The 27,801-nt window shown below is 44.5% G+C and overlaps 3 protein-coding genes and 1 long non-coding RNA gene across 4 annotated transcripts; 2 read left to right on the forward strand and 2 right to left on the reverse strand.

The window, feature by feature from the left end:
* The first annotated feature begins 144 nt into the window (after positions 1 to 144).
* Positions 145 to 9,817, forward strand: lrrcc1 (leucine rich repeat and coiled-coil centrosomal protein 1). Its single transcript, XM_067252822.1, is given in 19 exon segments — positions 145 to 278; positions 625 to 671; positions 810 to 1,015; positions 1,107 to 1,172; positions 1,257 to 1,424; positions 1,522 to 1,704; positions 2,075 to 2,274; positions 2,411 to 2,631; positions 3,415 to 3,598; positions 3,889 to 4,037; positions 4,900 to 5,104; positions 5,269 to 5,408; positions 5,601 to 5,802; positions 6,840 to 7,025; positions 7,737 to 7,911; positions 8,261 to 8,424; positions 8,689 to 8,897; positions 9,131 to 9,268; positions 9,375 to 9,817. Coding segments are annotated over 18 exon segments (3,087 nt in total). The 5' UTR covers positions 145 to 278; positions 625 to 627; the 3' UTR covers positions 9,622 to 9,817.
* A 326-nt stretch (positions 9,818 to 10,143) lies between these two features.
* On the forward strand, positions 10,144 to 14,289 carry e2f5 (E2F transcription factor 5). The gene is made up of 8 exons (XM_067252821.1): positions 10,144 to 10,296; positions 11,437 to 11,546; positions 11,643 to 11,804; positions 12,357 to 12,465; positions 12,993 to 13,215; positions 13,368 to 13,394; positions 14,051 to 14,086; positions 14,180 to 14,289. The coding sequence occupies exons 1-8, from the start codon at positions 10,165 to 10,167 to the stop codon at positions 14,287 to 14,289; spliced, it is 909 nt and encodes a 302-aa protein (XP_067108922.1). The 5' UTR covers positions 10,144 to 10,164.
* A 1,117-nt stretch (positions 14,290 to 15,406) lies between these two features.
* On the reverse strand, positions 15,407 to 18,958 carry ackr4a (atypical chemokine receptor 4a). The gene is made up of 2 exons (XM_067253344.1): positions 18,862 to 18,958; positions 15,407 to 18,058 (listed from the first exon to the last, which is right to left on the reverse strand). The coding sequence occupies exon 2, from the start codon at positions 18,041 to 18,043 to the stop codon at positions 16,928 to 16,930; it is 1,116 nt and encodes a 371-aa protein (XP_067109445.1). The 5' UTR covers positions 18,044 to 18,058; positions 18,862 to 18,958; the 3' UTR covers positions 15,407 to 16,927.
* A 5,820-nt stretch (positions 18,959 to 24,778) lies between these two features.
* On the reverse strand, positions 24,779 to 27,534 carry LOC136959389 (uncharacterized). The gene is made up of 3 exons (XR_010878735.1): positions 27,399 to 27,534; positions 26,197 to 26,313; positions 24,779 to 25,441 (listed from the first exon to the last, which is right to left on the reverse strand). It is a non-coding gene; the product is annotated as an uncharacterized lncRNA (long non-coding RNA).
* Between the last annotated feature and the right edge of the window lie 267 nt (positions 27,535 to 27,801).

Here is a 27,801-nt window from a genome sequence, read left to right on the forward strand (position 1 = left end):
GGAAGTGGAGCAACGTCATTGAGTTAGCGTTACCAGGAAGTGGCAAGAGGGTTGCCAGAAAGCGGCTAATTCAATTCAAGCGGCGGTAAAAACAAAAACAAATGCTTCAACTATTATGAAAAAGTTAATTTAGTTTATCTTGATGTTTATCTATGTAAACACTGTTTTGTGAGACGTCAGTGGGGGCTTGCTTGTATTTGAGTTGCTGATATTCATGTCAACAACAGCAAAAAGTTAGCAAAATTGTCTGCATTCAATTACTGGTGTGGAGACGATTGGTAAGCATAGCTACCTTGTCCCGAGTAGATGCATTACCTGTATGTTTTGATTGAAAGAAACCCTGAAAGACAATAATATCATGTAAAGTTGGAAGCAGTTTCATATTGTATATACATTTTGTTACACGCCTAATATGCTAATGTAATAAGCAAGCTAACACATAATGTCTTTTTGCCAAGTAACTGGATCCGTCATTGCCATGTTCATATGTTATCTGTTGATCGAATGATCAGTTTATGCATAGAAATATATAATGTTATCATGAATTCTGATATCTTTGTTTTTCCACCATCAAAACCAGTCATTTAAGATACTGACTACAGGAGCTCGTTATTAATGTTATAGGTTATGGCGGATGGAGAGTTGTGCTTGATAGACAAGAACATATCAAGGTAATCCCAACTCCGCTTGCTTCCCTACACGTTTCCAATTATCTATTGAAACTCCAGTAGCCTAAAATAAAAACAATACCACTGGTCTGTAATTTCCTCACCCTCATTTTCCTATTTCTATTATTATTATTTTTTAAGTTTGTCGGAGGTCCCGCTGAGCAGCAGTGTTACGTCACTGAATCTTCACTGTAACAGAATATCGAGGCTAGAGGGCTTGACGTCGGCTTGGCGTCTCCGACACTTGGACTTGTCATCCAATCACATTACTCGTATTGAGGGACTTTGCTCCCTTACCTCATTGAGAACCCTAAATTTGTCCTGCAACCTAATCACAAAAGTTGAAGGTGAGTTTCAGACTATTACCTAATTTACTTCAGAAGTTGAGAACTTTTCCCCACTGTGTGTAGTATTAACACCCTTCTTGCTGTAACACAGGACTGAATGGACTAGTGAACTTGACTAGATTAAATGTATCCTACAATCACATAAGTGACCTCACAGGTGGGTGACATGAATTTAAAACAAACATTTAAAACATCATATATATCACATTACATTTAACACATAAGCACTTTAAATCTACAGGCTTACTGTACCTTCATGGGGCCGAATACAAGCTGAAACACCTCAGTCTCCATAGCAACAGCCTGGGCAGCATCAACCAGTTGCTGCAGTGCATGCTGGGACTGCAGAGTTTGAGAGAAGTCACATTGTGTGTGGATGGCAAAGATAACCCTCTTTGCAGTTCACCAGGTAAGACTGCTCTCTGAATGATTTATAGTCGTCTTGTCATTTTAGATCTTTGTGGTGTTTGCTGTGATTATTATTAGAGTGTGTTCTCTTTCGTCAGGTTACAGGGAGATGGTGTTCCAGGCTCTGCCTCAGATCTCTATCCTGGACAGGGTGGACCGGCTTGGAAACCACGCTTCTTTAGGAGAGGACTGCCCTATCGATATCCCTGGTCTGGATGACTATGTGGAATTCTTGCTCTCCTCAGACACCAGTGCAAATGACCCGGTAATAATTGATGTTAGTATTGCAAAAGAAAGTAGCTGCATGAAATCTAACTAATCTAAAACTAAGAGGATACCATTAGTTATCCATAGGTATATTGTCCGTTTTGCACCCTCAAGTATTATCAATAATTGGAGATTGGGCCTTTCTGAGACCTATCGGGTCTGACGTTTACAAGTGCATGCATGCACATCTAGGCTAGGGGAGATGGGCCTCTCACCACCTGTGGGAGTCAGGTGGCTGAGCGAGGGAATCGGGCTAGTAATCCGAAGGTTGCCAGTTCGATTCCCGGTCATGCCAACTGACGTTGTGTCCTTGGGCAAGGTACTTCACCCTACTTGCCTCGGGGGAATGTCCCTGTACTTACTGTAAGTCGCTCTGGATAAGAGCGTCTGCTAAATGACTAACTGTAAATGTAACCCCACGTATTAATGAGGAGATGAGCCAGTACGGCCAGCGGGCGGGCCCCGTGGAGCCCACACCACCAACCAGACGGACCGACCCACTGCAGGTCGGCCCAGAAGCAGACCCCTACAATGAACAGCGCATTCAGAAACTAGAACACCAGGTGTCCCAGCTCTTCCACCAGGTGAGCCTGGAACTGTACAAGACTGTCTGCACCTGTCTAAACCATTTACCCACAAGCCCCAGTTTGGTTTGTTCTGGGTATTATCGAAGATGTTTGTTTTTGGATATTGTTCTTTACCTGTGTTAAACCTATTCAGAAACCTCTGCCTCGGAAACCTGCCGGTGATGCCAGCAGAAGCTCCGCCCCCTCAGTGAAGCTACGGAAGCCCAGGAGGGACATTGACAACACGTCAGAAAGTGACTGTGACAGCGGGAAGGAGACCCGCCGTGGCTCCAGGATCGCGGCAGCCCAGCAGAGGAGTGGCAGAGCCACAGTGAAGAGGCCCGTTAAGGAGCCCAGGGCCAGGAGAACTGACAGGTAGAGGCATTGTCTGTCTTTCATGTGCCAATCTACACTTAATGCAGTCACTGGGTACTAAGACTACACAAGACATGGGTTAAGGCTAATACTGTACACTTAAATGACGTTATAAGCATTATAACTTTTCATTTTATGATTATGATATAAAAATAATAATAATATATATATATATATATAATTATACCATACAAAATTTATAAAAGGGCATCTTGTCCTCTGTCTAAATAGTTCCCAAACAATATTGCCCATAAATGTTCATATATTGGCAATATACCGTTTTACTGTCAGGATGATGGTATGTTACGGTTAGAGGATATACAGAGCCCTCTTCTTTGCCTTGTTTACGAGCCAACAGCCTAATGAGTACCTTGGTGATATAATGAGTTCCCTTGATCCTCTGTAGGTTGGCCCATCAATCTCTCCCTCCCACCCATGGTTTAAACTCTCCTCCTCTACTCCTTCAGATTACACCTGTCATCACTTACATGTGATAGATGACACCCCAAGCATGGCTCTGCCCCCTCATCTTACTTCATCAGCCTCTCATGACACCTGCTTTGACTCACCCTCATTTAGTTTTGGCAGTCTCTGATGCCCTCGTGGAAGACAAGGTGGTGTTTAAAGAAAAGTTGCTGGTCCACAGAATAACTTAAACTCATTTAGAAACCTTTTAAAGCAAGATGGTTAATCGGAGAATACGCCCTTTTTTTCTCTTATACGTTTTATTTTTACGATGTAACTTTTTCAGCTGTTTCAAATAAACCGTTTTTACACGCACAGCGACCCAGAGAGCCGGAAAGGCAGAGGTTCAAAGTGTGCAGCGGGCGCCTGGAGGAAGGCAGGAGGCCCATCTGCTGCCCCGGGCCCTGCAGACATGGTGGGGCCAGCCAGGAAGGGCCTCAACCCGCCCAGAGCCCCAGGGGACAGGAGCAACAGGTCCACTGGGGAGGAGGAGACATACAGGGTAAGGACCATGATGAACTAGGACTCAGCCATTGCTGTTGGCCATGTACTTGTACTTGGACTGATTAATAGTGGCAGGGATGTAGTCGCTTTTGTGTGCCAGTTGTGCATGACTCTGTGATTGTGTATTAGATTCTGTGTGTGTTTTGGTGTCTCTTCTGGTTACTTATTATTATTATCTGGTTATTTATTTGAGCGGACGCTTTTATCCAAAAAGATGTAGAAATTGTGCAGAAAGAAAGTACAGCAGAAGATCAAGGATTTGTGTGTGTGTGTGTGTGTGTGTGCCAGGCCATTGTGGAGGAGCGTGACCAGGAGAGGGAGAGGCGCTGGAAGGCAGAGCAGGCTGTCAGGAAGCTGACAGAGCAGATGAAGAGCCTGCAAACACAGGCCAGCGAGGAGAAAGACCTGCAGAGCCTGGCCTTGCACACCACAGACAGGTCCCAACACACGCACACCACACACATACATTCATACACGTGCACACATACACATAAATACATACAGACACACACACACACACACACAAAGATTCATACACGTGCCCACGTAAACATAAATACACATACACACATTCTTCTACTCGGTCCTGTACAGCCCATAAAAATATCTGAAACACACTAACACTGCCATACTAGATGGACCCAAATGCACTAATGGCACATTAAAGTGAATGTACTTCACAGTAGATTTTGAAATTCAGGCTTTCATTTTCCATTACATAAAAGCAACGCACCTACATAAAAGCTTAGTGCTTTGCATTAGCAAGAGCTTTCACACCTATCTACAGTGTATCTAGCCTGCGTGCGCCTTGACATTGAATACCAAGGGGCCTGATTATCCATAATTAAAACCATTCAAAGAGTCTGTGTCACTGAAACCTTCCGATGGAGTGCATCCTTCTGGCGAGTTCCGCAGAGTCAGATGGCAGTGCTTTGCTGTGTCCTGATGTACTGCCCTTGTCTTTTTCACCCTCCCAAGATAAATTGTGGTTATGGCAGTCACGGTGACAAGCATATGTCAGTGGTGACGCATGAATCTGTCTTAATTGCCATCGCCGCTGCAGCTCCCCGGCCAGCACTAATGACCCTGTCCGCCCTCTACCCCCATCACAGGCTCATTTTGCTCCCTATCTTCCACTCTCTACCTTGCCTAATTGTGTCCATCTTTTGTTTTCTCCCTCTTTCCTTTCTTTTATGTTTGTGCCTTTTCCCCTCCCTCCCTCTCTTCTCACCCTCCCTCCCTCTCTCTTCTCTCCCTCCTTCTCTCTTCTCACCCTCCCTCCCTCCCTCCCTCCTACAGGCTGAAGGAGCTGCTCCTGAGGGAGCGTTCGGAGCGCTCAGGGCTGCAGGCTCGGGTAGAGGAGCTGGAGGAGAGGAGCCAGGGTCTGGCCCTGCAGCTGGAGCAGGCTCGCCAGCAGGAGGACCACCAGCTGAGGGCGCTACGCAGCCTGGAGGACAGCGTGGCCCACAAGGAAGCACTGAGGGCCCGCCAACAGGCGGAGGAGGTAGCTAGCTGGGCAAGAGATTATTTGAATATCAAGATAGGATTACCTTGATGCAAGATTAGGCCCGTCTATTTTATGATGGTCATAATTGGCCATGATTACCGATAAAGCGTCATGGCTACCAGAAGATTCCTAGCCTCTGACCGGTGAAGTTGACCTTCCAGATGAAGAAACAGCAGGAGTTGGGGAACAAGGCTGCCGCCATGAAGAGAGAGGTGGAGATCCACAAGGCCATGGCAAAGCAGCACAAAGACAAGCAGCAGCAGCTGCATGAACTGCTGGCATCCAGGGAACAGGTATACAGGTAAAACACCAGACGTGTTCATGCTAGTTACAGTGCTGCTTTACTAGAGACCCTGTCCGACACATTTACGGGCCCGCAGAATTCTTGGGGTGTGTCTCCAAAAGATTCTAATATAACTAAAATGACACTATCACAATATAGATTACAGTTTTTTTGTACTTAGTTTTGATGGGCTTTGAATTTTTTTCATAGAAAGGAGTTGGAGTCCAGGCTGGTGCCGGGTGGGGCGGAGTTCCGCGAGGCGGTGGCGAGGGAGGCGGAGTCTGCCGAGCGGAGACACGCCCAGCGGGTGTCGGAGATGGAGGAGAGGCTGGCAGAGGGCAAGCAGCAGTACGCCGCCCTGGAGGACGAGTTCCGCATGGCCCTCACCATCGAGGCCACGCGCTTCACTGAGGTCTGTCCGTACCTCACTGAGGTCTGTGCAGGCTTCACTGAGGTCTGTCTGTACCTCACTGAGGTCTGTGCAGGCTTCACTGAGGTCTGTCCGTGCCTCACAGAGGTCTGTCCGTACCTCACAGAGGTCTGTCCGTACCTCACAGAGATCTGTCCAGGCTTCACTGAGGTCTGTCCAGGCTTTACAGAGGTCTGTCCGTACCTCACAGAGATCTGTCCAGGCTTCACAGAGGTCTGTCCAGGCTTCACTAAGGTCTGTCCGTGCCTCAGCTGAAACACAGTAGCGTCTTTCTGCTAGCGTCCTCTGAGAGGAAAGAGTTTAATCACCCTCTAAAATCGTCGTTGTCGGGGCGCCCCCGTTGGCTCACTAGTTTAGAGCCCGTATCACGTAGGCTAGGGTTCGATTCCAGCCTGGGCCATTTCCTGTATGTCCTTTCCTCTCTCTCTCTCCTCTACATTTTTCTGTCACTCTACACTGAAACTATTCCAATACAGCAGAAAAGCTCTAAAAATAGATCTTTAAAAAAAAATCCTAATTGTTGTTTTGTCCAATCACTCTCTTTTGAGAGACTGATGTGTGGTACCACCTTGCCAATTCTGAAACACTGAACTTTGACATTAACCACAGTGTTTTTGAGTACCTACAAATTGCTGGTCCAATTGAGACAGGCAGGTTTTCTAAATTACCTCCTTGTATAATCTTTGATTGATGAACGTGTAGACATTGATTGATGAAAATCTAAATGCCATGCAAGAAGTTTGTGTACTTTCTGACCAAGACTAAAGTCATCAAGTTTCTTCTCAAGTTTTTTTTTGACAACTTTTTGCTGACATTCTTTATTAATACATGTCATTAGAAATGTTCTTGTTCGAAATGTATGCTTCCACCCTGACTGGAAAATATAACTAATATATAAATAATATAACACTAAGATACTCTGAATCGTCCAGGTGAATGTCGAGGGAAGGTTGCATTTGAAGATATTTTGAGCAGGGCCTTGAATACCTTCTCGATCTCCCCTCCACCTCTTTCTCTAGGTGAAGGAGGGATGTGATCACCTGAGTGGGGAGGTGTCGGAGGTGAGGACGGCCCTGGCCCGCTCCCAGCAGAGAGAGAAACAGTCTGCCTCTCTGGTGCAGGATCTCACTGCTATGGTCAAGGAGCAGAAGAATCGCATTGCTGAGCTCATCAAAACCAAGAAAGATGCAATTACCGAGCTCAAGGTATTCATGGGATGTGTGAATATGTGGTTTTCCAGGAGGCATTGAGATTGTCTTAATTTGCACTACCAAAAGCTAGCAAGCTGTCTGTGACTTTCACTTCCTCATGATGAGTCTCAGTGACAGGCTGAGGGAAAAGCCTCAGGGACTTACGGTGATAAAATATGCCACAGCAGCTAACCACCCATCTGGCTTCCTCTGTCGAGAGTGACCTCTGTGTGTCCCTCTACCTGTCTGTATCTCTGCCTGTCTCTCTCTTTCTCTCCCTTCTGCCTGTCTCTCTGTTTCTGTCCCCTACCTGTCTGTATCTCTGCCTGTCTCTCTCTTTCTCTCCCTTCTGCCTGTCTCTCTGTTTCTGTCCCTCTACCTGTCTGTATCTCTGCCTGTCTCTCTCTTTCTCTCCCTTCTGCCTGTCTCTCTCTGCCTGTCTCTCTTTTTCTCTCCCTCTGCCTGTCTCTGTGTCTGTGCCTCTGCCTGTCTCTGTGTCTGTCCCCACACCTGTCTCACTGCCTGTCTCTCTGTCTGTGCCCACGCCTGTCTCACTACCTGTCTCTGTCTCTGTGCCTCTGCCTGTCTCTCTTTTTCTCTCCCTCTACCTCTCTGTCTCTGTGCCTCTGCCTGTCTCACTGCCTGTCTCTCCATCCCTCCCACCGTCCGTCTGTTTCTCCGTCCCACGATCCCCCTGGTCACGCTCTGTCCCTCTGCTCCCCCGAGGCTCGCCTGCGCCCCCTGGAGGCGGGGGTGGAGCAGGACCGCCGTCTCAACCTGCAGCTGGAGCTCATGAAGAAGGACAAGTCCCGCCTCCTGGCCCAGCTCAGCGCCCAGGAGTCGGTCATCGACGGCCTGAGGGCCGAGAGGAAGATCTGGGGCCAGGAGCTGGCACAGCAAGGTAGCACGGGGCCAGTCTGCAGGGCGCCCGCAGTATACAGCACGGTTTAACAAATACAGATAATAGATCATGATCGTACACTGTGTCGACTGTAGAGGAGCAAATGTAATGCTACTGCCATCTTGTGGACATCTGAATACACACAGGCATAACCACAATGACTAGGCGGACGCTTTTTTGTTGTGTCATGACAGCATGTGGGACATTAAGGCTCTCTGTCCTTCACTTTCACTCACAGCCTTCACGTCTCCTTTATTCTATTCCGAATCGACCCAGTAACCCATCTCTCACACATCCAATCCCATCCTTGACTCATCCTTGTTTGACTCCTCCCCCTTCTCTCACGCAGGCGCGTCATTGGCTCAGGACAGAGGTCGTCTGGAGGCTAAGATCGAGGTGCTGTCCACGGAGTTGGAGTCGCAGAAGAAACAGAACGAACGAGACAACGACGCCCTCAGGATCAAAGCCAAGGTCATCGATGACCAGACAGAGACCATCCGCAAACTCAAAGAGGTACCTAGCTAGCGGGCTAGCTAGCGGGCTAGCGTCATCAGTGTCATCACTACCGTCAGCCGTGTATTCACTTTTAATCAGCATTGCATTTTAATACAGCATATTATATGAACCCACTTGGAATCTCTGTCATGGCCAATATCTTTTATCTTTCCTTTCTTCCCCCTCACCTCCCTCCTCCTTCGCCCTCTCTACCCCCCCCCCCACCTCCCTTATATTATTTCCCCTCTCTCCCTCTCTCCTTCCCTCCCTCCCCGTGGGCAGGCTGTGCAGGAGCGGGATGAGCAGGTGCGCCGGCTGCGTGAGGAGAGCATCCAGGCCCAGAGGAGGTTCCAGCAGCAGCTGGAGGAGGAGACGGGCCCCCTGGTGGAGCTCCGCGACAGGCTGGAGAAACTCAGCTTCCGCAAGGAGGAGCTCAAACAGCAGCTGGAGGATAAGGAGCTGGAGCTGGACGAGGTCAAGAGGGCCTACAGGTGTGTGAGTGTGAGATTTTCTGTGTGTGTGTGTGTGTGTGTGTGTGTGTGTGTGAGATGGTTGGTGTGTGTTTGTGTGTGAGATGGTGTGTGTGTGTGTGATAGAGAGATGGTTTGTGTGTGTGTGTGTGTGTGTGTGAGAGAGAGTGTGTGTGTGTGTGTGTGTGTGAGAGAGTGTGTGTGTGTGTGTGTTTGTTTGCATGTGAGTGATTACCACCTCCTTTCTCCCATAGTGCCTCCAATAAGAAGTGGCAGGAAAAGGCAGATCTGCTGACCCGGCTAGAGAGCCAGGTGAAGCGCATGAAAGACAACTTTGACTCTAAAGAAACCCTGCTGCTGGAGGACAGAGATAAGGCTTCAGAAGCACACAAGTAAGACTTCAGTTACAAAATACTTTTATATCTTTTAAATTGGTGACCTAAAGTAAGAATTATTTTCAGCTCAATGTGGAATTGTGTTATTTTTTTTGTCATCCAGAGCTGTAGTTGAGAAGCTCCACAGCATGGACGATGCGTTTCGAAGGCAGTTGGAGTGTGTGCAGGTGTCCCATCAGACAGAGCTCTTGAGACTGGCTAATGAGAAGCAGAAACAAATTGAACAGGCCAATCAGAGAGTGTTTCAGGTGGAGGAGGAAATGCGACAGCTTCTTGAGGAGACAGAGAGCAGCAAGAAAACCATGGAGGACAAAATGAGACGACTGACCAGTGTGCTGAAAGACTTCTAACCTCAGTTTACATGATTAATTACACACCTGAGGTTGAGAAAGTTGGATTAAACTCATTTAAAGGTTTCAATCTTTACCAATATTTGTGAAGTGATAGGTGAATATGAAGTTATAAATTCACTCCTTGTGCCAAGTTTACGTTTTGTAAATATTTTATTAAGTTATTAACAATTGTTTTTATATCATGAATCGTCAACATCGCAATAAAATAATTGTGGTTTCCTAAAAGCTAAGTAGTATAAACCCGTCTTGAACAGTTTTTTTCTGTTTGCATTTTACATTAAGTTGAATTAGTAATCTTTTAAAAGGGGATGTGACTGTAGGGGTAGAGGTGGAGTCAAGAAGGTGTCGTTGCCTTGACAACTGTAACCTAACGTAATATCCGTTCATTTAAAAAACCCTCAAACCGATTTGCTGTCTTCCTGAGGTAAATTAGGTGAATTTACAACTTATCGTGAATCAAAGTCGTTGTCTTACGAATAAGTAAGACTGCTATCAAAGTTTTCTGTGGAAGAAACATTTCTCACACTGGAGCTCGAGACAATGGCAGAGTCTGTGCGCTCGAGTCAGTCGAACGGGGGATCTAGTCGCCACGAGAAAAGTTTGGGTCTCCTTACCATCAAGTTTGTGACTCTGCTACAAGAAGCAAAGGACGGCGTACTTGATCTCAAAGTGGTCAGTTATGAACTTTAGTTGAAACACAGCAATTATTTGTATTGGTCAAGCTTTGTTTGTGAATTGTCTGTTTTCCTTGCTGTTCAGTCAGCAAACGTGAACAAAGGACAGCTAGCCCCTTTCACCATCGTGTCACCAGTGTCAAGTCAGGTGCTTTGATTATTTTCATTCAGGTAGAGTACCGCAGGCAACACGAACTGATTAGGCTTTTTAGACACGTACTGTACTAGCTAGATATCTTGGTTGGGTTGATAAACATCCAAGTGCTTTGTTTCTCGGCTTAAAAGTCAGTTTGTAATCATTGTTACAGTCACGTTTTATGAACATCATCATTAAATTTCCCCACGCAGCTTAGCAAAAAGCTAGCCAATTTCCCCTTATTCATCAGTCAGTGATTAAAATAAAAATTGAAAAACGGCATAACGTAATACAATTGTGAAAGTGGTCCATTCAGACTCTCAAGTCATTCCTGTTTTTTTTCTTTTTCATTTCCCCCTCACGTACATGGGACACCTGCGCATACCCCTTCTCGCCCTCACCCCCTCCCCCTCTCCCTCTGTTCACTTCATCTCAACTGTTTGTTACCTTTGCTCCAAAATCTCTTTCCGGGATTTTCCGTCTTATTTATGAAATAAGAAACCATTTGTGTTTAATACTGCTAGGGTATTTAGTCACAGCTATTGTTGCAGTACTATGGCTATTACTTGTAGTGTGACCATTGCTACTAATACCTTAAGCACTTACTCAGTATTCACTAAGATGCCAAGTCTCACTCTTTCTTTTCCTCCTTTCAATTCACTGTAATGATAAGGAGTTTTCCCTCTCTCCTTGCGCGCCAAAGCAAGCTAATGTTTACTCAGCAAGGCTCCCTCCCCCCCCCCCCCTCACCCCCCTCCCTTCTTGTAATTGTTAGTAGTTTCTGTGTGTGGAGTGCATTTGGTTTGTTTGTAAAGCTTGATTTTGTAAGAGTCTTGAATTAATTAAGTGCCTTTCCCTCTGCTCATGCTTGAGTGCTTTCTCCTTCACTAGAATGTCCTTAGTACTGCGTGCCAAAATGCCAGCATCTTTGTGAACAATCCCATGCTTGGAAGTTGTAAGCACAACCTACAAAATGTCTCTTTTTTCCATCTTAATCCACAGGCTGCTGACAGTCTGGCAGTGCGTCAGAAGAGGAGGATCTATGACATCACAAACGTGCTGGAAGGGGTGGGGCTTATCGAGAAGAAAACCAAGAACATCATCCAGTGGAGGTTAGCGAGAGGTGGCTGTTTTCTGAGCAAAGCCAAGCATGCATGGGAGAAAGGAGGTGTGACGCCGTGTCTGTGCGTTTCTCTTTGGCTTTTCAGGGGGGAGAACCTGGGCTGCCAGACCCAGGAGGTTCTGGACCAGGTGGAGATGCTGAAGGCTCAGATATCTGAGCTGGAGAGAAAAGAGATGGAACTGGACAGTCAGAAGGCCTGGCTGGAGCAGAGCATCACACACATGAATGAGGACAGCGTTGTCAGTCGATATCTTTTCTTCTAAAAACTATTTAATACTAGCTTATTTCCCATTTCTTTTCCACTTACATTTAGTCATTTAGCAGACGCTCTTATCCAGAGCAACTTACAGTAAGTACAGGGACATTCCCCCCGAGGCAAGTAGGGTGGAGTACCTTGCCCAAGGACACAACATCATTTTGCACGGTCGAGAATCGAACCGGCAACCTTCTGATTAATAGCCCGATTCCCTAACCTCTCAACCATCTGACCCCACTTCAGCTCTCAAGGCCATATCTTACCTTCCTGACACACACGTGCACATAGTCTCTGTTACTGTCGAAGCTGTCATGAGATTTCCCTGACATCAGTTGAAATAAATGCATTTCTCATTCTTCTATTGTTTGCTCTTTGAACAGAGGAGGGGTTCTTACAGGTGTACTGTGTCTGGGCAGCGGTGTGGTTTTCGTCTCCTGCAAGTGTAAGCCACTTGATCTTGTTTTTCCAGTTATTCATGATTGTTTGAGTACAGTTGTTCCCCTTCCCCTTGAACCCCCTCTTTCTTCCTTAACGCCTACATACATATAAGTACGTTTCACATGAGGATGTGTGTGATGCCTTCGTGGGAGACACTCTCCTGGCTGTGGTGGCTCCCTCAGGGACTCAACTGGAGGTGCCAATGCCCGAGACGGTAACTTTTAACATTCCTTCTCCCCTCACATTCTTTCCCCCCACATTTAAAAAAAAGTATTAGATGACCCTTGTCATAAAAGTGGGATGATTTAAATGCACGTTAGAGCTTAGTCTCAATGTAAATCTCTGTGTGGAGAGACTTTGCTTTCCTCCAACATGGTCTGCATCCCGTTGTGTACCGTTGTGTACTAGGGGTGGGGTTTTTTTTGTCAATCGATTTTAATCGATTTAATGACCCCAAGAATCGATTAAAATCGAATTGTGAGGTACCAAAGGATTCCCACCCCTATTGTGTACTGTTTGACCCGTTTCCATTGTCTCTCTGGTCCTGTCTCATTCCCATACAGTATGTTCGAATCAAACTGAAAAACGTTATTCTCCACACAGATGGACAATCGTGGCATGCTACGCACACGTACATACACACACGTGAACCCTGAACATCCTAAAATTACATAACATCGTCTTATTTTTTATTTTTTTTAAAGTGTGCATCTTCACCACCATTCCTCCGTCTCCATCCAGGGTCAGAAGGGCCAGAAGAAGTACCAGGTGAACCTGCGGAGCCAGTCTGCTCCCATCAAGGTGATGCTCATCAACAGGGAGCATGAAACCTCCAAGCCTGTGGTCTTCTCAGTGCCTCCTCTCGAGGACCTGTCCTCCATGCCCACTCCCCCCACCACCCCTGCCAGCCTGCAGACGTTCCCAATGCTCTCAGCCCAGGGCCAGGCCTATACCCCGTCCTCCAGTCCCTCTGGAATGCATGACCTGGGGCACTCCGTCAGCCACAAGATGGCGCCGCTGGGGCGCAATGGCGACCTGACGCCCTCCTCCACCCCTCCTGACGTGCAGATGGGTACGGACATGAGCCAGAGCTCAAGATATGTGGGCCGGTTGGAGCGGTTGAGATTTCAAGTGTGTGTGTGTGTGTGTGCGTGCGTGCGTGTGTGTGTGTTGAAGGAACACATGCTCTGCCGCCAACCTTTGGCCTCACTTCAGCAGTTTAGGCCATCTTATGGAAAGAAAAATCAGTTCAAGCCTAAAGTCAAAAAACAGTCAAGGCCATTTGAATGTATTCCCAAAAGACTAATTGAGTAGGCTTCTGGAAAGTTCTGAACATACCTTTTTATGTATTTACCAGATGGGCTGTGTTGTATTTCTTGCAGAGTGCCCCGCCCAGACTGAGCCAGTGCTGAGCATGCAGCTGCCAGTGTTGGGCTCGGCTCTGGACCCCCAGCAGCAGGTGAACGTGTCGGGCCAGGAGCTGCAGTCCCTGCTGGACGTGGGCAGCTTGCTGAAGCTCCACCCCGGTACTGGGGATCAGATGAAGGACGAGAGAGAGGGTGAGTCTGGGTGGACAGGGGGTGGGGGGTGGAGGTGCGGGTAGTGGAAGAGGTAGATGGGGGAGGGGGATTCTGGGAGCATCAGAGTGAAGGTTGAGGCAGGCTGTTACGGTAACATTCTGAACTTTTGGTATTTCTCTTTTATTGATTTTATACGTGTGTGTGTGTGTGTGTGTGACACAGTGTTTGTGCCTGTATGTGCTATATTACCCTGTGACCTTTCCTCGTCCCTCTCAGGAGTTGCTGACCTGATAGATGAGCTGATGTCCTCAGATGGTGAGAATGAATTTCAAAGTGTTACAAAGAAAATCCATAATGTGGTTTGAAACTTTGCAGTCTGACCTCTGACCTCCTCCTCGCCTCCTCCAGTGTTCCCTCTCCTGCGGCTGTCCCCGAGCACGGCCGGGGACTACAACTTCAACCTGGACGACAACGAAGGAGTCTGCGACCTCTTTGACGTTCAGATTCTCAATTACTGAATTGACCATGTCCCTTGCATTACCAGTCTCAGGTTCACTGCCTTTTCCTGTATTAACGGTTGCACTCTTTCATCCCTTCCTGGGTTTTTTCTCCCGCACAAACATGGGAGTTGTCTCATTTCTCGATTCCAACTGCCATATTACGACAGTCTTGCAGTAGAATAAAGGGGATTTAAGTACAAATAAATAATGATATATTTTACACATATACCATAGGATATAGATGCATAAAAAAACTGCTAATTCAGTTTTTGGGACAGCTTGGGATATTGACAATAATGAAACCGTATTTAGGTTCCATGTAAGGGAAAAAATCTGCAGCACTGCAGAGAAGGAGTAGACATCCTTATATGTTCACCTCTCGATTTCTTCAGTTTTGTATCCAACAGGGGTGTGGTGTGCTACCAAGGTCTGCAGGGTTTTGTTACCCAGAATCCCTTCCTTCAGTGTTCTCTTTACTTGTTATTAACCATTTTCTAGATGCTTAACAGATTTATAAGACCCAGATATAAACATTTGTTTACTGAGATGGACACCATATTAATGTCTAAGCAAATCCATGCATGTCTTTTTATACAGTTACAGAGTATTATCTGATAACATGCAGTATATCCCATCACTATCTAGATTGGTGCTGTAGATTGCATGAGTTCACATGATGTTGGTTTCGTTAGTAACCATAATCTTATGTTGAATTGCTGCAAACCTAATATGATCGTTACTGTTTAATTATTATTTCTAAAAGACTGTGACACTGCCATATCATAGGCTAAAGTGATTTTTCCTAATAAGTATTTATAGTTATATATTTGGATAGATATTATTTTATTTTGTACTTAATTTATAAGGAAATTATTCCTTTTTCTAGTTTTGTTAACTTGAAGAATGCCAGTCAACTGCCTTATTGTGATGATTCAATCAGCCTTTAGAAAATTATTGTCTTTATGTTCATAGACCAATTGGAAGTGCCTTATCTAGCACTTTTGAATGTTATTTTTTCTAATCAAAATAACTTTTTTTTGTTATATTTGCACATTTTTGGACCAAAGTTTTATAATAAACATTAAACTGCTGTGAACTGTTATGTCATGGAGCTTCTCAACTTTAATCACCCACATAATTATTTTCTTTGACCATTTAAAAAACAAAATGCAAACAGTACAGGGGGTTGAGAAAATCAAAGAAAAACCAGATTGTGGAAAGATGTGTGCGTGTTGTACATGTGTTATTTGTTTGGAGGGGGGGGGGGGGGGATTGGTAAGAGTTCCCATATGTGAAAACATGAGGTAGCATTCTGAGGTGCAAAGCATCAACAGTCCCTCTCTGAGTTTACAAAAAAGGAAATATTGTTAACAGAATGGCATGAATATCCCACATTTTTGCAAGCTCAAATCTCAACCAGTGCAGAATTAATTAAATCTTTCCTGAAGGAAATGAATGATTGCAGCCTCAATTTTCCATCCACAACCAGTCAGGCAGGGACATTGACAGATCCTACAAACACTTATCTGAAACTCACCACCGAAGTCCCATTGTTTTTCACAAGGGCATTGTAAGTAAAGACATGAAGTATGCTACACTGTACACTCCAAGGTAATATTTTTTTCCAAGGTTGTGTTTAGAAGGACAGGAACACGAGTTGACCTCATCCTCAGAGCGTCTCGTTGTCTGTTCCTGGAGGGCTGACGCTTGCTTCCTGCTTATTGTCACGCGGAAGAATGATATGGTGTAAATGTGGGGTTCAGATGTCCTGAGGAATTTAAATCACAATAAGCAACTCTTCACATAAAAAAAGATTGAATTCCGTCATGCCTGGCAACGTGGCGTGTTCTACAATCTTACCAAATTACCCGCTGTTATAAACCGATGGTATTTGATACGGTATGGTTAATTTGTGCGGGGAAAACACCCTTTATCTTTTTCACCATGGGGAAGAATCCTAAAACCTAACAAGTGAGTGCTAGGTTTGAGACCATGCAACAACAAACAGCGACTTCCTAGAACAGTCTAATTGCAGCACTGTTTACTTGGTTGCTTGAGGAAAAAAGAGAAGATTGTGCTACTCTGTAAAGTCGTCTAAAGGCCTTGATGTAAGACTACGCCTGTGTGCCTTAACTCACTTAAATGTTGCCTAGCCCACAACTACATTTGGAGATGGGGGGAAACAGTGTCATTTTGCAATCCTCTATAATTGCAATCACAATTCAGCAATACAGATTTGTTGACATTAAAAGGCAAATATGTAAACATTCCCTTTGCCGGAAATCTAGGCTGACCACATTTCTGGAGAGGACTGGCCTCGCATAGCTACTGTCTACACAATGCCAGCCCAGATAATAGCTTTGTTTACAAGTACTGTACATTATTTTCTGTATTTCATGTAGTTCCACTATGGGAAAAATGCTTTGTAGTATTTAGACATACTTTTTATTGTTTTCCATATACATTTACAATATTTGTACTTAATATGTTGATATGTGACTGAATATAATAAGTAACAATGTTGATACCAATGTAAATACATTTCAACATTTCAACAACCTTTCAAGCACAGCTATTATAGGTTAGTAGGGAACCCTACCTAATTTGAATACAAAAAAGTATTTTAACCAGTTACAGTTTTGTAGCAGTAACTCATTCATATTGAGAAAGTACTTGTTTCCTGAGAGGCTGAATGAGAGTTGAAGGACATATCCACTGCCTGCTCTTCTCTCTGACCTGCCTCTCCTCTCCTTCTCCTTTTCTCTCCAACCGTCTTGGCAACTTTCAGCACATGTTGACGGAAAGAGGACCCAAGCAGAGCGTAAAGCACTGGGTTTAAACAGCAGTGGATCAGAGCCAAACTCTCTGTGAGTTGAGCCGCACGATCCAAAGCCTTGCTCGCCCCACAGTGGGTCACCAGCCTGTAGACGGAGTCCATAGCACGGTAGACCTTCACTGTATTGTAGGGCAACTGGGTAACCACAAACACTCCCACCACCCATAGCATCACCTGCACAGCCTTCCACTTCCTGCCCCTGCTCTGCTCAGGGAGACCCCGTAGCGCTTTCCCTACATGATAGTAGCAGTATACCATGACCAAGAGAGGCAGCAGGAAGCTAAGGAGAACCTCCACAACCTCCAGGCAAGCCTTGAGTTCTTGAGCCATGATGTAGGGGTACACGATCAGACACATCCTCCTGCTGGTGGACTCTTTCACTGTGGAGAAGATCAATTCAGGCAGGCCTAAGAGCAGGGCCACGGCCCACACCGCCACACACACTTTCCCGCTGTGACGTCGGTGGAGAGCCCTTCCCAGGACTCCTTGCTGTCTACCCTGAACTCGACCCAGGGCTAAGTAGCGGTCGAGGCTAATACAGGCTAGCAGCAGCATGCAGCAAGTGAAGTTGACCGTGTAAGAGGCAGAGACTATCTTACAGAGAGCCTCGCCTAGCTCCCAGCCCTGCACAGCATTAGCGGCCCAGAACGGAAGGGTGAAGAGCAGAAGGAGGTCGGCCACTGCAAGGTGGGTGAGGTATACGTCCGTCATGGTCTTCAGGCGTTTGCGGTAGGCATAAACGGCCACTACCATGGCGTTGCCAGCCACCCCCACCACCAGGCAGAAGACGTAGACCACAGGCAAGAAGATCTGGGCAAAGGAGCGCACGTCACTCTTCTCGCATACGGTGTGGTAGTCTTCGTAGCTGTAGTTGTCATGGTAAAATAGGCTCATGTTGTCATGGTACTCGTAGTCCTCTCCCTCGGGAATATCCATTTTGTTTTGACGATTCTGTTGAGACAAGCAGGAAGTAGGTGCAAGATGGTAGTAATGAACCCATTTTGATCGAGTGTAATGCAAGTGAGCTTTTTTCTGTGCACAGTGTCACCATTAGAATCAGATTCAGAAGGGTTTTAATCGCCATGAAAGTTTGCACAGACAAGGAATTTACTTTGGCAGGAAGGTGCATACATTAAACATATAGGAATCTTAAAACTTAAATATGTGGTCCAACTATACAAAAGGAAGTCTAGCTAATACTAAGGGGATTTAGAATAAAATATAAAGTAGCCATAATTTACAATCTAAAAATACAGATAGTACAAAAAATACAAATAGTACAAATTAAAGCTGCAAATAGAAAGACTATATTCATTTCTCCCTTTTGTTTTCTCCAAACTTCCAGAAAGGAAGCGTGAGGACCAACAAAACAAACACATTCCACAGGTCCAGATGGAGATGGCACTCTGTCAAAATCCGACACCTACCCTAGCACAGGTCTTTGTGTCAGGTTCTTGCTCATTTACAGAAGGCTGTTTAGTAGGTAAGCAAACTCTAAACTGAATTAGCAGAACAACATCACATAGGATTTGAAAATGCAATTCATAGATGTAAACACAAAAGAAGTCTTAAATAAACTAATGGCAATAATGGTGAACCCTTTCAGTTAAACTTTACAGTGTTATTATTACTTTCTGTCTGTACAGAATCTTGCAGTAAATAATCAAATATTGTATACAGTATACTTCTTTATACAGTTAGAGTTTCCTTCACATTTCTGAAGATAATGTATGATAACAAATGATCTTTCTTACCTTGTGTGGTTTGTTCCTCTGTCTTGGGAAGCCTGTAAAATCTCCTGGTTTAGATCCACCAGTCTGGTCTGAATCTACTGATAAGCTTCTGGGAATGTGTCACCTCACTGTACTGTTACTCTGACTAAGGGTGGGAGACAGAGAGAGAGAGAGAGAGGGGGGGGGGAGAGAGAGAGAGGGAGGGGGAGAGGGGGGAGGGCGGGAATAGAGCAAGAGGAGAGAGAAGAACAAATGAGCGAGAGGAGAGTGAGACAGAGAAAGAAAGAGAAAGAAAAAAGAATGAAAGAGAGAGAGTAAGAGAGAGAGAGATATGGCCAATAGAAAACACTCCTTACTGTGCTCTTTGGTTTTATGACATTTTTTCAAATGGACTGTGAATCGATTATGCCTTAAACCAAAAGATGAATATGGCGAGGCAAAAAGTTGGCAAGATTCAAATATTGCCTTAAATTCAAGACTAAAATTGCTTCCTTTATGACAGCATATACAGTAAAATAGATGACAGAATATTCCTGGTACTTTCATTGGTATGGAAGATCAATCAATAAGATCCTGAAAAGTCTATGAACCAGTTTATGATTGGTTTCTTAAATGTGTTTCTCTTGAGTTGTGCTTGCTGACGCAGGGCCCAGGGCACCACCCAGTGAAGCCCCGAGCTGATAAACAGCTCTACTGGAACAGTGCTGACAGCTGGAGCTGTAACTTGTTTTCATCAGTGTTTATTATACATCTCATCCCTGCTCTCTCTGCAGTGTGTCTATCTCATATGGTTGATGTCTGATGAATATCTCACAGCCAATGAAGAGACGCACTTTCCGGAATGAAATGATCTTAGTGTATTTTTGGAATAAACACTGACTTCTCGGGTCTGTGAGGTAGGTGATTTCACACAGTAAATATGCAAGTTGATGTGTATTTTTGTTGCTGACTTTATTTTGCATTTAACAAGCTATACAAGCACTCAAATTATGAATAACAAAAGAATTGCGTGATACATCATAGCTTACTGCTGTCACCCAGTGGTAGAAACAGAAATTACGTGCTGATTCTGGCAACCAAAGTAAATCATTTTCTGCCAAAGCTGATCTTCTTCATGATCTTTGTTAAATGCACTCCAAAGTCAGTTTAAAACTGCAAGACTCGTGAAAGCGGACACAGCAGTCAAAAACAACAGGAAACGACTGACGCTTATTAACAGACGCTTCTAATGAAAGCAAAATACAGGGGGCACATGAACCCGGGACCTCTTGGTCTGCAATCAGTTGCTCTACGACTGACCCAAGATGGTGCATGCTGCTTGTCTAAGGTGAAACATCTTGAGAGGGAAGCTTCAGCTTGAGAGAATCTAAGACGTTGGGGTCAGGTGGTCCAGGACGCCCAAGGGCACCCCTGGATCCCGGACGAGACCTTGGTCGTTTCTGCTCCTGCCTCTTAGTCCTGGAACTCTGACGAACAGAAAGATTAAATAAACATCCAGTAGCTGTACATGTTCGGTTACCACGATTTACCTTCTCCCGGTGTCTCCCCCCCCCTAAACTCACTTGTTTTCAGTTTGGATGTCGGCATGACAGGATGCAGGAACACAAACTAACAACTTAGGTTCACCAGTGCAGTCATATCATCATTAGGCACACTAAAGCAGTACAACATGACAACATGCCTCAGATCAGTCTGACTAGCACAGCCCTGTATTAAGGACAATGTGTCTCACCTGGTTGGGGGCTAAAGGGGAACACCCCCCTGGTCTGTGTTTGCATCTTTCTACTTCTGGGAAAGGAGCGTCCGTGACAGCCTCCACTTGATTCCACAGCTCATCAAGGACCTCCTCCTGACATCAGAATAAGACTCACGTTATAACTTCAAGTGATTCACATAACTCCATAATGTCTCACATGAATCAACTGTCCTTCTGAGGACAGAATTGAGAGTGAGCACTTCTAGAGTGAGTACTTCTAGAGTGAGTACTTCTAGAGTGAGTACTTCTAGATTGAATTGTTTTTGTTGTGGACTGAGTGTAGACATTAAGTGAAGTCAGCAGATGACTTAGAGATCATTTGTACAGCTCAAAAATATAAATCTTGACTTGAACATAACTTGTAAGAAGTAGAAAGAGTGGATTCAACACGCTTCATGCAGCTCTTTAAATTTTGTTTGCGCTACAAGCACAAAAATATACACCCCAAACTCCAAAACTCAAATGTTGTCAAACTACTGTATGTCATCTAAAAGCCTCGTTGTGACAACACAACTTATATATTGAGAGTATAATTCATACCGTATTTGTGTTGTCAAGGATCCCCTCCTCTGGTAGAGCTCCTCCGTGTGGGGCTTGCAGGGATGTGGCGGTGAGCACACAGACCTGCACACACAGCAGACACAGCTGCACAGTCCACTCCATTCTGATCCAGTGGAGAGCCTGGAAATGGTCTGCACCACTTTATACTCACACAGCTAACTACTTCCAGATGAGAGTAAGAATGCCTTAAATAACATCCACACAAACACGCAATACACGTACACATCTACACACAGTACAATTGAATGGTCGGAAAAAACCGACTTGATTATTCCACACTGAGTTAATAAACTGGACTATTTTACGGGAACAGAACAACCCTGTTTTGAAATTCCACAGTAAGAGCAACTGAGTATTCCTGGTACTTTCATTGGCATGGAAGATCAATCAATAAGATCCTAAAAAGTCTATGAACCAGTTTATGATTGGTTTCTTAAATGTGTTTCTCTTGAGTTGTGCTTGCTGACGCAGGGCCCAGGGCACCACCCAGTGAAGCCCCGAGCTGATAAACAGCTCTACTGGAACAGTGCTGACAGCTGGAGCTGTAACTTGTTTTCATCAGTGTTTATTATACATCCCATCCCTGCTCTCTCTGCAGTGTGTCTATCTCATATGGTTGATGTCTGTTGAATATCTCATAGCCAATAAAGAGACGCACTTTCCAGAATTAAATGATCTTAGTGTATTTTTGGAATAAACACTGACTTCTCGGGTCTGTGAGGTAGGTGATTTCACACAGTAAATATGCACGTTGATGTGTATTTTTGTCGCTGACTTTATTTTGCATTTAACAAGCTATACAAGCACTCAAATTATGAATAACAAAAGAATTGCATGATACATCATAGCTTACTGCTGTCACCCAGTGGTAGAAACAGAAATTACGTGCTGAATCTGGCAACCTCAGTAAATTATTTTCTGCCGAAGCTGATCTTCTTCGTGATCTTTGTTAAATGCACTCCAAAGTCAGTTTAAAACTGCAAGACTCGTGTAAGGGGACACAGCAGTCAAAAACAACAGGAGATGAATGACAATTATTAGCAGACGCTTCTAATGAAAGCAAAATACAGGGGGCACATGAACCCGGGACCTCTTGGTCTGCAATCAGTTGCTCTACGACTGACCCAATATGGCGCATGCTGCTTGTCTAAGGTCAAACATCTTGAGAGGGAAGCTTCGGCTCGAGAGAATAGACGTCGATCTCCCCTAGTTCGAGGGCACTACTGGATCCCGGACGAGTTTTTGGTCGTTTCTTCTCCTGCCTCTTAGTCCTGGAACTCTGACGAACAGAAAGATGAGAAAAACATCCAGTACCTGTAGATGTTCGGTTACCATGATTTACCTTCTCCCGGTGTCTCTCAAATTAAACCATTTAAATTTAAGTAGGTGATGGGACATTAAAGTTCAGCCACTCCTGACATTAAGTTAGAAATTATGTCAGAAATGAAAGACAAAATTCCTAATGTAGATTGATGTGTACGACAGAGGTACCTAGAGCAAGTAGGGAATCTGTCTGTCTTTTGTCCCTAAAGACCTGAAAATGATCTGAATCAAAGCTTGCAAATCTGACAACCTTATTCCACAGCACTATAGTTCATTCATGCTGGTTCTTCAGTCAACATTTCCATTTTCTGACAGTGGACATACAATTGAACTCCATTTCAGACACATAGGTCCATGTAGAATAAAATACTGCATAAGGACAAACAGTATAGTACAGGACACATAATATGTCTAAACTCTGCAAGTATAGCAAACACACTGTGTCTCTTGCATGTTGCAATGTTTTTATTTAAGGAATGGTCCACCTCCCACTGTACCCCCCCCCCCCCCCCCAAACTCACTTGTTTTCAGTTTGGATGTCGGCATGACAGGATGCAGGAACACAAACTAACAACTTAGGTTCACCAGTGCAGTCATAGCATCATTAGGCACACTAAAGCAGTACAACATGACAACATGCCTCAGATCAGTCTGACTAGCACAGCCCTGCATTAAGGACAATGTGTCTCACCTGGTTGGGGGCTAAAGGGGAACACCCCCCTGGTCTGTGTTTGCATCCTTCTACTTCTGGGAAAGGAGCGTCCGTGACAGCCTCCACTTGATTCCACAGCTCATCAAGGACCTCCTCCTGACATCAGAATAAGACTCACGTTATAACTTCAAGTGATTCACATAACTCCATAATGTCTCACATGAATCAACTGTCCTTCTGAGGACAGAATTGAGAGTGAGCACTTCTAGAGTGAGTACTTCTAGAGTGAGTACTTCTAGAGTGAGTACTTCTAGATTGAATTGTTTTTGTTGTGGACTGAGTGTAGACATTAAGTGAAGTCAGCAGATGACTTAGAGATCATTTGTACAGCTCAAAAATATAAATCTTGACTTGAACATAACTTGTAAGAAGTAGAAAGAGTGGATTCAACACGCTTCATGCAGCTCTTTAAATTTTGTTTGCGCTACAAGCACAAAAATATACACCCCAAACTCCAAAACTCAAATGTTGTCAAACTACTGTATGTCATCTAAAAGCCTCTTTGTGACAACACAACTTATATATTGAGAGTATAATTCATACCGTATTTGTGTTGTCAAGGATCCCCTCCTCTGGTAGAGCTCCTCTGTGTGGGGCTTGCAGGGATGTGGCGGTGAGCACACAGACCTGCACACACAGCAGACACAGCTGCACAGTCCACTCCATTCTGATCCAGTGGAGAGCCTGGAAATGGTCTGCACCACTTTATACTCACACAGCTAACTACTTCCAGATGAGAGTAAGAATGCCTTAGATAACATGCACACAAACACGCAATACACGTACACATCTACACACAGTACAATTGAATGGTCAGAAAAAATGGACTTGATTGATTATTCCACACTGAGTTAATCAATTGGACTATTTCATGGGAACAGAACAACCCTGTTTTGAAATTCCACAGTAAGAGCAATTGCTCAACTGTTGCTCAACACTGCTTTTGGGAGGTATCATCGTTACATTATGATCACATTATTTGCAGACGTTCCAAGCGTGATCTCTTCTCCTCCACCTTCTCTGTCCCAAATTTGTGAATCAGAGAATTGGGGGTCAGGTGGCTGAGCGGTGAGGGAGTCGGGCTAGTAATCTGAAGGTTGCCAGTTCGATTCCCAGCCATGCCAAATGACGTTGTGTCCTTGGGCAAGGCACTTCACCCTACTTGCTTCGGGGGGAATGTCCCTGTACTTACTGTAAGTCGCTCTGGATAAGAGCGTCTGCTAAATGACTAAATGTAAAATGTAAATGTAACTTAATGTAAGTCGCCCTGGATAAGAGCGTCTGCTAAATGACGTAATGTAAATGTAAACTAAGAACTGCCAAGGGATGGAGCTTCTCCAGAACATACCCACAGTAGAGGTGGCAAGAGACATTGATGTTTTCATCAGTGTTTATTATACATCTCATCCCTGCTCTCTCTGAAGCGTGTCTATCTCATATGGTTGATGTCTGTTGAATATCTCACAGCCAATAAAGAGACGCACTTTCCAGAATGAAATGATCCTAGTGTATTTTTGGAATAAACACTGACTTCTCGGGTCTGTGAGGTAGGTGATTTCACACAGTAAATATGCACGTTGAAGTGGATTTTTGTTACTGACTTTATTTCGCGTTTAACAAGCTATACAAGCACTCAAATTATGAATAACAAAAGAATTGCATGATACATCATAGCTTACTTCTGTCACCCAGTGGTAGAAATAGAAATTACGTGCTGAATCTGGCAACCACAGTAAATCATTTTCTGCCGAAGCTGATCTTCTTCGTGATCTTTGTTAAATGCACTCCAAAGTCAGTTTAAAACTGCAAGACTCGTGAAAGGGGACACAGCAGTCATAAACAACAGGAGATGAATGACAATTATTAGCAGACGCTTCTAATGAAAGCAAAATACAGGGGGCACATGAACCCAGGACCTCTTGATCTGCAATCAGTTGCTCTACGACTGACCCAAGATGGCACATGCTGCTTGTCTAAGGTGAAACATCTTTAGAGGGAAGCTTCGGCTTGAAAGAATCTAAGATGTCGGTGTCAGGTGGTCCAAGACGAAGGGCACTACCGGATCCCGGACGAGTTCTTGGTCGTTTCTTCTTCTGCCTGTTAGTCCTGGAACTCTGACGAACGGTATGATTAGATAAACATCCAGACATCTGGGTGTCAGAGGGTCTAGCAACAAGGGCACCTCTGGATCCCGGACGATTCCATGGTCGTCTGTTCCTTCGTCTAGTCTGCCTCTTAATCCTGGAACTCTGACGAACAGAAAGATGAGACAAACATCCAGTACCTGTACATGTTCGGTTACCACGATTTACCTTCTCCCGGTGTCTCTCAAATTAAACAATTTAAAAGTTAAATAGGTGATAGGAAATTAAAGTTTAGCCATTCGTCAGACATTACGTCAGAAATGAAAGACTAAATTCCTAATTTTTAATTATTCCGATCATCTATTCCATTTCTGGATAGTGGCTGTGCCTTTCGTCCCCTTTTCTTTTTGGAGTCAGTCTGTCTTTTGTCCCTAAAGACCTGGAAAATGATCTGAATCAAAGCTTGCAAATCTGACAACCATATTCCACAGCACTATTCATCAGCTGGTTCTTAAGTCAACATTTCCATTTTCTGACAGTTGACATGCAATTTAACTCAATTTCAGACACATAGGTCCATGTAGAATAAAATACTGACATAAGGACAAACACTACAGTACAAGACACATATATGTATAAACTCTGCCAATATGGCAAACAAATGGTGTCTGTTGCATGTTGCAAATGTTTTATCAAAGGAATGGACCACCTCCCCCCCCCCCCCCCCCTCCCCCCCTGGATGTGGGTGTGACGGGATGCAGTTTTGGTTGCTACTTAGAACAACACATTTTTGGAAGAACACAAACTACCAACCCAGTGCAGTCATAACATCATTAGGCACACTAAACCTGTAGAACCTGACAACATGCCTCAGATCAGTCTGACTAGCACAGCCCTGCATTAAGGACAATGTGTCTCACCTGGTTGGGGGCTAAAGGGGAACACCCCCCTGGTCTGTGTTGGCATCCTTCTACTTCTGGGAAAGGAGCGTCCGTGACAGCCTCCACTTGATTCCTCAGCTCATTAAGGACCTCCTCCTGACATCAGAATAAGACTCACGTTATAACTTCAAGTGATTCACATAACTCCATAATGTCTCACATGAATCAACTGTCCTTCTGGGGACAGAATTGCGAGTGAGCACTTCTAGAGTGAGTACTTCTAGAGTGAGCACTTCTAGAGTGAGTACTTCTAGAGTGAGTACTTCTAGAGTGAGCACTTCTAGAGTGAGTACTTCTAGAGTGAGCACTTCTAGAGTGAGTACTTCTAGAGTGAGCACTTCTAGAGTGAGCACTTCTAGAGTGAGTACTTCTAGAGTGAGCACTTCTAGAGTGAGCACTTCTAGAGTGAGTACTTCTAGAGTGAGCACTTCTAGAGTGAGCACTTCTAGAGTGAGTACTTCTAGAGTGAGCACTTCTAGAGTGAGTACTTCTAGAGTGAGCACTTCTAGAGTGAGCACTTCTAGAGTGAGTACTTCTAGAGTGAGTACTTCTAGAGTGAGTACTTCTAGAGTGAGCACTTCTAGAGTGAGTACTTCTAGAGTGAGTACTTCTAGATTGAATTGTTTTTGTTGTGGACTGAGTGTAGACATTAAGTGAACTCAGCAGATGACTTAAAGATCATTTGTAAAGCTCAAAAATATAAATCTTTACTTGAACATCATTTATAAGTAGTAGAAAGAGTGGATTCAACACCCTTCATGGGGGTCTTTAAATTTTGGTTGCGTTACAAGCACAAAAATATACATCCCAAACTCCAAAACACAAATCTTGTCATATGTCATCTAAATTTGTTAGGCCTGTTGTACCCTCTCCTTTTGTATGACCCAATATTAGATATTGAATTTGTATGAATGTTTCTGCTGCAAACCATAAAGCACATGAACAGTCAGGGCTCTCAAGTCTCACGCATTCACCGTGAGACTCACGCCATACATTACATGTATGGTAATCTCACGCCAAATTTCTGATAAAACCCTTAGAGCCCTGTACAGTGATGTTTGTAAATTGGTTTCTGGTGATCGACAATGATCTCATCGTTTTTTTTTTTTGAGTAAAGACTTGGAACCGGAGTACCGGTTTTTGTGACAACACAACTTATATATTGAGAGTATAATTCATACCGTATTTGTGTTGTCAAGGATCCCCTCCTCTGGTAGAGCTCCTCTGTGTGGGGCTTGCAGGGATGTGGCGGTGAGCACACAGACCTGCACACACAGCAGACACAGCTGCACAGTGCACTCCATTCTGATCCAGTGGAGAGCCTGGAAATGGTCTGCACCACTTTATACTCTTACTGATTTCCACACTGAGTTAAGTAACTACTATTTTACTGGAACAGGACAACACTATTTTGAAATTGCAATTGCTCAAATGTTGCACACCACCACTGCTTTTGGGAGGTGTCATCGTTACATTATGATCACATTATTTGCAGACGGTCCAAGCGTGATCTCTTCTCCTCCACCTTCTCTGTTATAAGTTTGTGAATCAGAGAACTAAAAACTGCCAAGGGGTGGAGCTTCT

This window comes from Osmerus mordax, chromosome 16, assembly GCF_038355195.1.
Source record: "Osmerus mordax isolate fOsmMor3 chromosome 16, fOsmMor3.pri, whole genome shotgun sequence".
In the NCBI taxonomy this organism is placed as follows: domain Eukaryota; kingdom Metazoa; phylum Chordata; class Actinopteri; order Osmeriformes; family Osmeridae; genus Osmerus; species Osmerus mordax.